The sequence below is a fragment of the Phalaenopsis equestris genome, unplaced genomic scaffold, assembly GCF_001263595.1.
Source record: "Phalaenopsis equestris unplaced genomic scaffold, ASM126359v1 Scaffold001045, whole genome shotgun sequence".
Lineage (NCBI taxonomy): Eukaryota > Viridiplantae > Streptophyta > Magnoliopsida > Asparagales > Orchidaceae > Phalaenopsis > Phalaenopsis equestris.
Window position 1 is genome coordinate 87,696 of NW_018165484.1, and position 11,677 is coordinate 99,372.

General features: G+C 35.2%; 1 protein-coding gene across 1 annotated transcript; it reads left to right on the forward strand.

Moving 5' to 3' along the window:
- The first annotated feature begins 1,046 nt into the window (after positions 1–1,046).
- LOC110032877 (protein FAR1-RELATED SEQUENCE 5-like) lies at positions 1,047–3,775 on the forward strand. The gene is made up of 2 exons (XM_020736654.1): positions 1,047–1,513; positions 1,585–3,775. The coding sequence occupies exons 1-2, from the start codon at positions 1,047–1,049 to the stop codon at positions 3,593–3,595; spliced, it is 2,478 nt and encodes an 825-aa protein (XP_020592313.1). The 3' UTR covers positions 3,596–3,775.
- The last annotated feature ends 7,902 nt before the right edge of the window (positions 3,776–11,677 follow it).

Genomic DNA, 11,677 nt, shown 5'->3' on the forward strand with positions numbered 1-11,677 from the left:
ACATTTATGAGAGAACTTTATGCAAAGAGAAATCTATTATTCATAAAAAAATTTTGGAGCTTAACTTGACATCACTTGCCACTCAATGTTGCCCACTGGCTAATAACGTCGCTCATTATCATTAATATAATACATAAACAATAAAAAGACTGCCTTTCACCCATCAGCAATAAATATAGACACTCTTCATCTCTTAATACGCATTATTTTTTCCGAAATTTCAGGTTAAAATTTTTGTCTCTTGTATTAACTTAAAATATTAAAAAAAAAATTTCAACTCTCACAAATATTGTGCCTAAGAAAAGGTTTCTGACGAGTTAGAAGTCCATTTATCCTTGTATCCTTAGGCCTTCAAGAATGAAGAGATAAGTTCGAAGAGGATCCCAAATTCTCAATGTAGTTGGTAAATGACTGTAGGGCTATCTCGCAAAAGATCACGCCGAGTCATTCTGACGGTTTGCGCTGCGGTGCGGTGAGCTTTAGACTGCCGTCACGCAAAGGAGAAGGGAGTGGATTCGTTCGGCGAGAGAGAGAGGTTGCTGCCAGGAGAAGCACCGTAACCGAATTGTAGCAGCGCGAGCTCTGAGCCAGTCATCGTCAGTTTGGTAAGTCGTCAGTTCCTCTTCTTCTCCATCTTTCAATTCCCTCCGAAACCTAACTCGCGCTTTTCCCTGGTTAGGGTTTTCTCCAAGTGCTACTTTATGCATCGGGGGAAAAAAAAAAGAACATCTTTGCGAATGAACTGTGTATTGGATGTATTTTTTGCTAATTGATAGAAGTTATAATTTCCGGACAGCTTTTTGTTTCATAAACAATCCACTTTGATTGATTGCAACCTTTATGGTCCGTGAAAAATCTCTTCTTTTAATGCAATTGGTAGGTAAAATTAACTCTTTTCTCCTTCACTCGTTACTGTCTTGGTCTTCCATCAGTCCAGTTCTTTTTCCTTCTGTCGAATGTTGTTTTCGTTCTTTCAATCAGTCTAAAGTAGTGGCGTGATGATGTAATACTGACTCGGTGCCTGCTATTTCGATTTCTCCAGAATGATGGATGGTCACGCGAGCACAACCAATGGACTGATGGAAGGCCACGTAGAACTGGAGGACAACATCAACTTCTGGGCATCATTTGGTGTAAGCCCCCATGTTGTGGTTGAGCCAGATCACTCAATCCAGCAGCATGAACAGCAAATGGAGCCGCAGCACATGGCATACAGTGAGCAGCATCATTCTCGCAGGGAGCTCTGCGCTGTGGAAGTCGACCCAAGGATTGAACCCTACGTTGGAATGGAATTTGATTCTGGAGAGGCTGCTAAGACCTTTTACATTGCCTATGCTGGGAAAGTAGGATTCTCAGTTAGAATTGCACGGTCTCGCAGATCAAAATGCAACGAATCTGTCATAATGCTTCGCTTTGTCTGCTCCAAAGAAGGTTTCAGCAGGGAGAAGCGAATCATTGCTGGGAAAAAAACGAGGAAGAGGGCGGCATCCATAAGGGAGGGTTGCAAAGCAATGCTTGAGGTGATTCGAAGAGGTGATGAGAAATGGGTGGTGACCAAGCTCGTCAAGGAGCATAATCATGAAGTGGGAATGGGGTGCATTACATTGCCACAGAAGGTGATGCAGAGTTGCTGCCATATGTTGGAATGGAGTTTGAATCTCTAGAGATGGCAAAAACATTCTATTACGCTTATGCCAGTCGTGTGGGATTCGAAGCTCGCGTAAGGCAATCGCGCCGTTCGCTGCATGATGAATCGCTCAAGATGTTAAAACTAGTTTGTTCTAAGCATCGATATCACACCGGAAGAGACGATAATGGCGATGATGGAAGAAAAGGCTCGAATCAGGATCCATCGAAGGAAGGTTGCAATGCATTGTTTGAGATAGTTCGAAAAGAAGGCGATGTTTGGATGGTCTCCAAGCTTGAATTGGAGCATTCGCATGAGCTGACGCCATCTCCACCGAGCAAGGTGCGATGTGTTCGTTCTCAGGGAGAGATACTCGTTATCGCCAAAAACTTCGCTGATACCCGCAATCTTCTCTTGAATGGTCAAGACCCATTGAATTATCCTCGGGAAATTCGGTATAACGACTTGGGGTCAGAGGATGCCAATAATCTCCTAGATTATTTCAAGAAAACTCAGGCGGATAATCCTGCATTTTTCTATGCTGTACAGTATGAGCAGAATAACTGTATGACCAACATTTTCTGGGCAGATGCTAAAGCTCGGATGGCATACCATTACTTCGGAGATGCTGTAACCCTAGATATGACCTACAAGAATGATAAAGATTTCATCCCTCTTGTTCTCTTCACTGGTGTTAACCATCACCTGCAACCCTTAGTTTTTGGATGCGCACTCCTTGTGGATGAATCAGAGACCTCGTTTGCGTGGCTGCTCGAGCAGTGGGTTGCGGCCATGTTTTCCCGTCCTCCTGTCTCATTGTTTACCAGTCTGAATTGGGCCATTGCCAATGCAGTTGCAAAGGTCCTTCCTGACACCAGGCACTTTTTCTGTAGGAAGCACGTTGTAAGCACAATCCTGATGGAACTGTCTGCTTTATGCTCGGCACATCCGCTGTTCGAGGAGGAACTAACAAGATGCATTGATGAATCCCGAACAAATGAGTCGTTCGAAGCTTGTTGGAACGCCATACTTCTCAAGTATGATTTAAATGACAATGCATATCTGCATTCATTGTACGCTATTCGAAATAAGTGGGTGCCCATATACATGCGAGATACGTTGTGTGTACAAATCTCTTCGTTGCAGAGATCACAAACATTTGATAGGGTTATTGAGAAGTACTGCAACTCGAAGACCCCATTGCGTTTAGCAGTCCGGCAGCTTGGGCTGGCGCTTTCGAGTAACTGCGAGAAGGAGGCACAGGCGGATTATATCAGCATGTTTGACAAACCATTTCTCAGGACTGCTTCTCCTATGGAAAAACAGGCAGCTAATATCTATACAAGGACAATGTTTGACAGATTTCAGGAGGAATTTGTAGAATCTTTGGCTTTCCATGTTGACAAAGTAGAGGATGGGATGCCTAGCAAGTATCAGGTGTCTAAAATTGAGGATGCTGAGGGTACCTACAATGTTGTAGTTAATGTTTCTGAAAATAAAGCTCATTGTAGTTGCTGTATGTTTGAAGCATCTGGAATTTTGTGTCGGCATGCATTGAAAGTCTTTTTAATACTAGGTATTCGTACGCTTCCGAGAGAGTACATCTTGAAGAGATGGACGAAACATGCCAAGCGTTCTTCTCTACATGACGAATTTGGTTTGGATATTCGAGTCAATTGTGAAGAACCTTCAGCTGCGAGGTATAGTGATCTGTGTCATGATGCTATCAGATGTGCTAAAGAAGGAGCAACATCTGCTGAATTCTACAGCATAGCCAAGGAAGCATTTGAGAAAGCTATAGGTGAGATCATATCAGCTAAGCAGAAGAGGGGAGAACAAACTTTACAGAGTTTCAAAATAGCCCAGAAGAAAAATCTGAAGAGAACTGGCAAGACTACACCAAAGAAAGACTGTTCCAACAAGACATTTAAGAGGGCAGCAGCACTAGAAGAAAATGACTGCATGTGACCATCTCTTAGTATTGCTTAGTTGTATAGAGCTCTCGCTGTTATTTGGATTTCGGGCATTAGGAAGGTAAGTGGAGGTTCATGTTTAGTTTAAATGTGTAGCATGCTGTAGCCTGTAGAGCAAATTTCTGTAAAAATCATTAACAATAATTTATCACCAGTATTTTTTGTTTTCTCTTTTGAAGAAGAATCAAGGTTCAGTCTTTTATTTTTCTGCACGAATGTGATTATTCTGTTCCATTTCTTGATTTTGTCCATTTTATTTAATTATAATTGCATCTCTGCATAAATATGTGGAGTCTCTGCTTTGTTGCGTTGAGAAGATTTATGTATCCCCCAAAAGTATCCAGGATCCGGTTAATGGTAAAAGAGAATTAGCAAATAAAATTAGTAGGTCAAGAGTTTTGTGGGAATTTCAGGAAAAGTAATTCTTTTGTTCCTCAGGAACTCGTAACTCCAGAGTCCATTATTAAGAAGAAAATTTGTCTGATAATTATGAACACTGATTAGTGTTATTTTATTTTATTTTTAATCATGTGTTGTTTGATTTATTGTTGTTGAGATATTAGTGACATTCAGATGTCACAATACTAGATGCTGGCCAGTTTGTTTGACATCTAATATATGTGAAAAATTTCTATAACTAAGTGACATTTTGATGTCATTTAGTCTGCCTCCTATTAATAGGATTCATAATGCTGGGAAGGCCGCCTTCTAGTCTTAGTATGTGTTAAGAGAGAAGGGAAGTTGTTTGCTCAAATCTAAAAGATGATTCATTCTTCAAAATAATGCCACAGCCAAATATTGCAGTTGATGGATTTTTCAGTCGCAGTGCAAATTGATACTCACTAAGTTGCCAAAGAGAACCTTTTCTGTTCTCATGACTAATCTATTGAACACACCCTTAATTCAATACTCATCTGTAATGCATAAGGAGCAAAGTTTTTGCTTGATGGATAGGTTTCTCAATTAGACTGATATCTATATCAAGCTAGTACATGTAATTTCCTTATGCAAACTTTGTTAATCCTAAAGTCTCACTTGATGTTCCTACTCGGGATTCACCCTTTCTCTGGGTCAATTGAGTTCTCTAAAACCCCAAATATGCACCCAATCCGTTTCTTTCTCTCTCTAAACTTGATCCTTAGCCATAATATTTAACAACAACACAGACTTGCTGTCTTTCCATAAACAATATCAGATGCAACATTCTAACAATCCCAATAAGTGTAAAGATGCCTTAGATAGGAAGTCAAGCTATGGATTGTAACCATGTTTAAATACTTCAATATTCTTATGATAGACTTTTCAGAATGATCAATGGATTCCTTGAATGATTTTCATTTGCCAATCCTATTTATCATTCCCGTTGAGAACATCAATCGGCTGATACATCATCGTTCCCACGACCCTAGATTAGCCATTTCAACTTTTCGTGATGAATCGTGTCTATATTATGAAAGCACCATAATAAATCGACTACCCGCATGTTGTATAAAGAATCAAACTTAGCCAGTTTTAGTGGAAGTCGTAGAGGCTTGACAACTCCTAAAATTTATGATGTCTTAACTTGGACTAACATTGACTAAATTTAGCTTAATAGATCACATTACCCACTTTGAATTAATAATTTTCTTCCTCACTATCAATTATAGAATAAGGCGTTAACATCTCTTGACCACATACAATGAGACAACCTTGTGATGATTTTCTTCTTCCTTTTGCGTGCATTATCACTTTTGCAATTTCCAAGTAGATATTCATTGAACAATTTTTCAGCTCACAAAAATTTCTTGAGAATTCACAAATTCTATTGAATATGTGGTAATAAATTAATGAATCTTATAAACTCTTAATCACTCAATTCTTGTGTGATGTTAGATATTCAAAATATCCAGTATGACATCACTCAAGAAGCACTCAACCGAAGCCTCCAAGATGGTTTGTTTGAATACTATTGGAGGCCATTTTAGACTTTTGATTTTATTTATTTTTTATTTCAAATTAAATATATTTGATTTATTAAAATATGTTTAGTTATTTTTTAAAAATTTCTCAGATTAACTTTTAAATGTTTTAAATATTTTTAATAATAAGCTAACTTATTTTTGAAAATAAAAAATAGAAATATAAAAAAAAATGCACTAAGCAAATATATTTAAAAAAAAAAAAACAAAACAAAACAAAAAAATCTGAGAAAAACAAGTGCAAACAAGCTCTCATCATATATAAATCAAATGTATTAAGAAATTTAAATTTGATAATGGTCGTATTAATGTATGAGAATGCAAACTATAGTTTTAAATTCTTCCAACAAACCTCATAACACAGATTTCATATAGGTTTATTGACAATATTAGTAGGATAGTTAAACTAGGATGCTCCATTATCATAACAAGTAGGCTAAAAAGTCATGTTATTAATGTTATTATTATAGGTAATGTTGGCATCAACTATAAAGACAAATATGAGGCTTCTACCCTAAGTACCAAGAAAGAACCATCTTTTTATTAATGTCTATTATCACTCAAAAAATAGAGAGTAGGCTAAAAAGTCATGTTATTAATGTCTATTATCACTCAAAAAATAGAGAAATTATACCTAATTTATAATCCTCTTTTTATGTTGCTTGCCTTGTTAGTAAAAGCAATATGTAGTAAGGATTATCTTCTTTAGCCACAACCAATGTATACCTCTATAATAACACAATCAATCAAAATTTTATATATTTCATATATATAATGGTCACAAAATGTAGAATAATTACTATCTTGGGAGTCTGGTCAAAGAGTTTATTAGCAACATTAAAAATGAAAGAAGTCATTCTAACCAACCCATAAAACAACCTAAAAAAGTGTTGTGGGAAAAGTAGGAGCGAATCAGTTTTTGCATACATGGAACGGCTTGTAGGAACAATCCAATGAGTTTAATCAATTATAATTTTGAAATGACTAAAAGGCGGTTATCAAATACAAACATCTCAAAAATCTTAAACTTAATGCTTTAATTAATGAAGTAGAAATGAAAAGAAACACTAAGTTAAATCTTTTTTTCCACTTCGTACAAAAGAAAATTTATTGTTCTCATATTTCATGTAATCAAAGATTTACAAAAGACCATGGAGTGAAAGGGGCTCAGATTACAATTAAATTTTTATTAATACTTATGTCTTTTTTTTTCAAATAACTCTTAAAATTAAGTTCAAACATAAATTAAAAATAATTAATGTCCGTAGAAAATTAATTAATAAAATTTAAAAGAAATCATAAAAATAACTTACTATTTACACTAAAATGCAGGAATTTTCCTTCCCTTGATACTTAACCAAATCCACATAAGGGGGCCTTCGACTAACAAGGATAGTCACCCTTTGTAGGGAAGTCAATTAAAAATTTGATTGGCCTTTAAATTTTGATTGATAACTGACAAATCTTCAGTATACTTAGTGTTTTAGGGATTTAAAATTATAATTTTAAAATATATTTTATAAATTTTATTAGATTTACCACTGTTAAGCATAAAACAGTAGGTAATAACGCAACTGCAAGTATCGTTCAAATAATATATGACTTTCTTTAGTCCAGAGTATCGAACCCATAGGGAAGGCATTAAATTTTAAAAACTTAAGAAAAGTTCCAACAAAATTTAATTAGTCTAAGCTAGGAAATAAGTTCGATTATAGTGTGAGCTAAGGAATTATGCCAAACTATCACTAATTCTCTAAATTTATTAAAAAGCTAATTGTACTAAAGTTAACTAAAGTAAGAGAGTTCAAGCTATTAAAAAGACCCTCCCCTTGCAATGAAATTAGTACTTAGAGTAGGTGCAGAACAACTTGAATATCGAATTTAATTTGTAACAAATAGGAGCATTAATTTTCCTTACCCTTTTCCAAGAGCATAAAGAAACCAGGATAACTAATGAAGTGTTTATGTCTGTCACCCTAGAAGCCTCCTAGTTACCCTTATTAAATTCATCACCTTTTTATTTGCACGGCTCTACAGGTTACTTTATCTTCACCTTATAGATCAATGAGGTTTTTACTAGTTGTTGAAACCATAGCACTCTCGGATCTTATGGGTTCACAACAGATTTTAATACATCCACTGACAAATTTGAAATGTAAATGAAGCTTAAAGTAAAAACCATCTCAACCAAAAATAAAAATTCATTCTAATTAAATCTACATCCTACACAAGTTACTATTTCATCACAAGAGGAAGAAAAAGAAGAAATTACTTTTAATGCATGAAGAAAACACCAGAACACATCATCTTATATCAAATAAAAGTTATACAATATGAAATTACTTAATATAAGACAATAAAAGCAAAAGACTTATCTTCTTCCCTGAGAATAGAAGAGATAACTCCACCAAATGTGATTTTCAAGTTTTCCTTGCACTTCTATAGCAATTCTTACAATTCACTCAGATCTCTCAAATGAAATTACAGAAAAGAAATGAAAATCTCACAGTTCCTTCCCTTTTCTGCAATCTTCTCTTAACTTCCGACTCTCCAAATTATCTTCCCCCTGTCTTTGATCTGCTTTTCCTTCCAAAAAACTACAATTTTGTGTGCAAAACTGTTGAGAAATTTCTCTGGAGAGTTCTGGCGCCTAGGCGCCCAACTACGGCTCTTGAGCACCATCTACTTGAGCAGCTGGGTGAAATAACTGGTGCCTAGGCACCAGCAGTATGTGGTGCCAAGGCGTTACATTTTTTGGATAAATGGAAAGTTCAACACCTATATGTGGCGCCATGGTGTTATAGAGTGGAACCTAGGTGCTCGTTCACAACTAAGCTCCAATGCTACATTAGCCTCTATTTTATTCCGTTTTTACTCCAGAGCACTTCAATTGCTTTACCTATTGTACCTGCAACAAAAATATGAAAAATGTCTTTCTTTAAAATCCAATATCATAAAAATTAAGTATAAAATAAAAAAGAAAAGTTAACCTATTAAATAACATGTCAAAAATCCCCCAAAATTAAACATTAATTGTTCTCAAGTAATACTATAAATTTTTTTAAAAAAATTAATTGTTGATTTGATGTAAAGCATTTCTTCAATATTTCCTATAATTTTGCTTCAAGGATGTCATAATGTAATCTAGGTTAAATTTTAGCGAATAAAGCTAGTACTAAAGTATTAGACTGTCTTGCATTCAACTTAGAAAACTTGATTTTCTATTTACTTCAAAATCAAATTGTAATTTATCAAACTTGAGAATCCTAGAAAGTATTAAAGAAAGAATTTAAAGCACTCTATTAGTAAAGCATTAACTAGTATCATTTTAAAATAAAATCAAGTTTAAAATTGTAATTAAGTTTTGGGGCTTAGATAGTTCAACTCAAACAAATTTTTAATTAGGCTTCTCCTCAAGCTTCTCCTCACTTTTCATTTTTTCTATTTTTCATTTCATTTCTTTTACTTTTCTTTTAATTTTAGGAGCATTTTCAATCCTTTCTTCTTTTTTTTTTGGTGAGTATTACTATATCTAGATGAACCTTTATTGGTTTTGAATTTCACTATCCTTCTCTTAAATTTAAAACTCATCACTTTCTTTCACTTGAAATTATTTAGTATTAGTATAAAATAGAGTTTAATAGAGGCTAAATTCAAATGAAGTGTAGATCTCAGAATCTTAGTTTTTCAAAAATACAATTTATTTTTTGCAATAGAAAAATCATTTTCCTATTGTTTCCTACAGTATTTCTTAACTTTAGAACAGTTCTATTCTTCCAAAATCTCAACTAAATTCTCTTTAACTTCTCTAACATCAAAATTATAGTACCCTAAAGGTAACACCACATACAAAAAATCATTTTACGTTAATTTCAATTTAAAATGTAGACTACTGAGGACAAATAAAGTTTAACTTTTAAAAAAAAATTATTTCCCCCCAAACATGTTTTTTAAATAGGTATAAAATAATGTGCAAGAATATAATAGGAAAAAAAAGAGAACTACTTACTTTTATCAGAAAGTACATGTATAAACAGAAAAACAACACATGCATGAATATGTAAATCACAACCCACCACTTTTTATATAGAATTGCTACGTAAAAACAAGAGCTAATCAAATCATCCAAGCAGGTGCAGTAAAATAGATAGTCTAGTACATATGTTCAACATAAAAATGAAAACACAACAATACACATCTACTACAACCAAAATGAGAAGATCTATTACTCTTCTCCCTCATCATCCTCATCCATAGGCTTGCATTGTTCAAACATCTGATATTGTGGGTACGAAGGAAACTCTACTGGATTTTCTCCACCAATCAAATTATGCCATCTAAAACCTCCAACAAAGATGCATGAAAACCAGCTCCATATCTATGACACCGCTTCTTTTGAATATCTAAATGTTCCAAATAATCAACTTTTTCAGATATTTGCTCTTGCATAATAGAGAAATAATCTTCTAAGCTCTTCAAATCACCAAAAATAGGATCCAAGGTAGCAGGAGGTTGAGCAGAAGCACGAGATGTAAGATCTAGCCCCAGATCTAAATACAACATGTTTCTATTTACCTCACTTTTGGTTGAGGTTTAGTTTTTTTGCTTTAGTAGCCTAAGGTCTAGCCATAAGACTTTCCTATTGACTATTCTTAGTAAACTAGAAAAGGAACCCTCACCATTATTAGGAATTCTTTAGGAATTCTACCATCTTCTCTACTCAACTTGAAGTTCTACATATTGATCATAACCTCTAGCACTTAGTAGGTGGGGTTATTTTGGGGGAACCCCAAAATGAGTCACCCTTAAGACTGTTGGACCTTAGGGTTGACCCTGAGAGTTGGTATAGAGCTGAAGGTACATACTTTCACTCACAATCACTCACAACCCTAAATTTAAACTTCTAGGCTTTGGTCCCTTGATACTTTTGGGAGACTGATGTAGGTGGTTCCCTAAACCCACTAGCCCTAGGCTAGGGTTTAGCTAAGACCACTACATAAGGGACCCAAAATAGGGTTTCCATTGGTCCATGGCTTATTGATGGTGGTTGGCACTCTAACTCTACCAAGATACCCAACCTATCCTTTTGCCCCTAAACTCCCCCAAATTACCTAGATACCCTTGGGACCCCAAATTTGGCCAAAATTCCCAATCTTATCTAAAATACCCAAATTGGTTCAAAAATTATTTCAAACACCTTGAAAACACCCAAACTACCCAAAATCAACAAAATTTACCAAATTACCAAAATACCCCTCATTAGCCCAAAATTTCAAAAATTCCAAAAAAAAATCCCAAAAATTTCCAAAACCTCCAAAATATTCCCATTTTCATTTTCCTCAACTATCACATGACCCAATTTGGCCAATTTGACCATCCCCCCAAATTACCTTTTAAAGACCCATTTTTCCCCAAATCTACCTCAAATGTCTATCAAATTGATCTCAATTTCCCCCAATTTCAATTATAAACTCAAATTAACCCTTGATATGACCAATCTAGACCAAATCCAAGCCCAATTTGTCCATCATTTGAGCCCAATTTTGATTTAGACCAAACCCCAAATTTTGGCCATATGACCTAATCTCATCAAATTGAATGACTTAACCCCAAAATTGGCACCCAATTTATGTTGAAAACTCTTCATGAGATCCCTATTGACCATTTACAATAATCAATTTAGACCTGACCCAAGGCTAGCCCAACCTAGACCATAACCTAGCCCAATATGCCCAAATTGATCAAATTTCAAAATTCCTCAGAATTGGCCATCTAATTGAACTCAAAAACACTTTCATCCTTCACCAAAGTTGTTACTTATGATCATATACACCAAATGCAATATTTATTTGGGCCAATTAATATGGCTAGCCTAGCCCAAACCCAAATTTTGATCATTTGCACCCACTTGGACCCATGCACTGAATGTAGCCTAACCACCCCAAAGCCATCAAATTAACTCCACCACAGCCATTAGTTGGACCCTAAGACTGAGCCAAAACTCACCTAACCCAAGCTAAGTGAGACATAGACTAATGGTCCCCTAAATTAAGGGATTTTATCTCCATATTTGCCTAGGCTTAACATCTTTTTGCCAAAACTAAACCTCAGCCCAT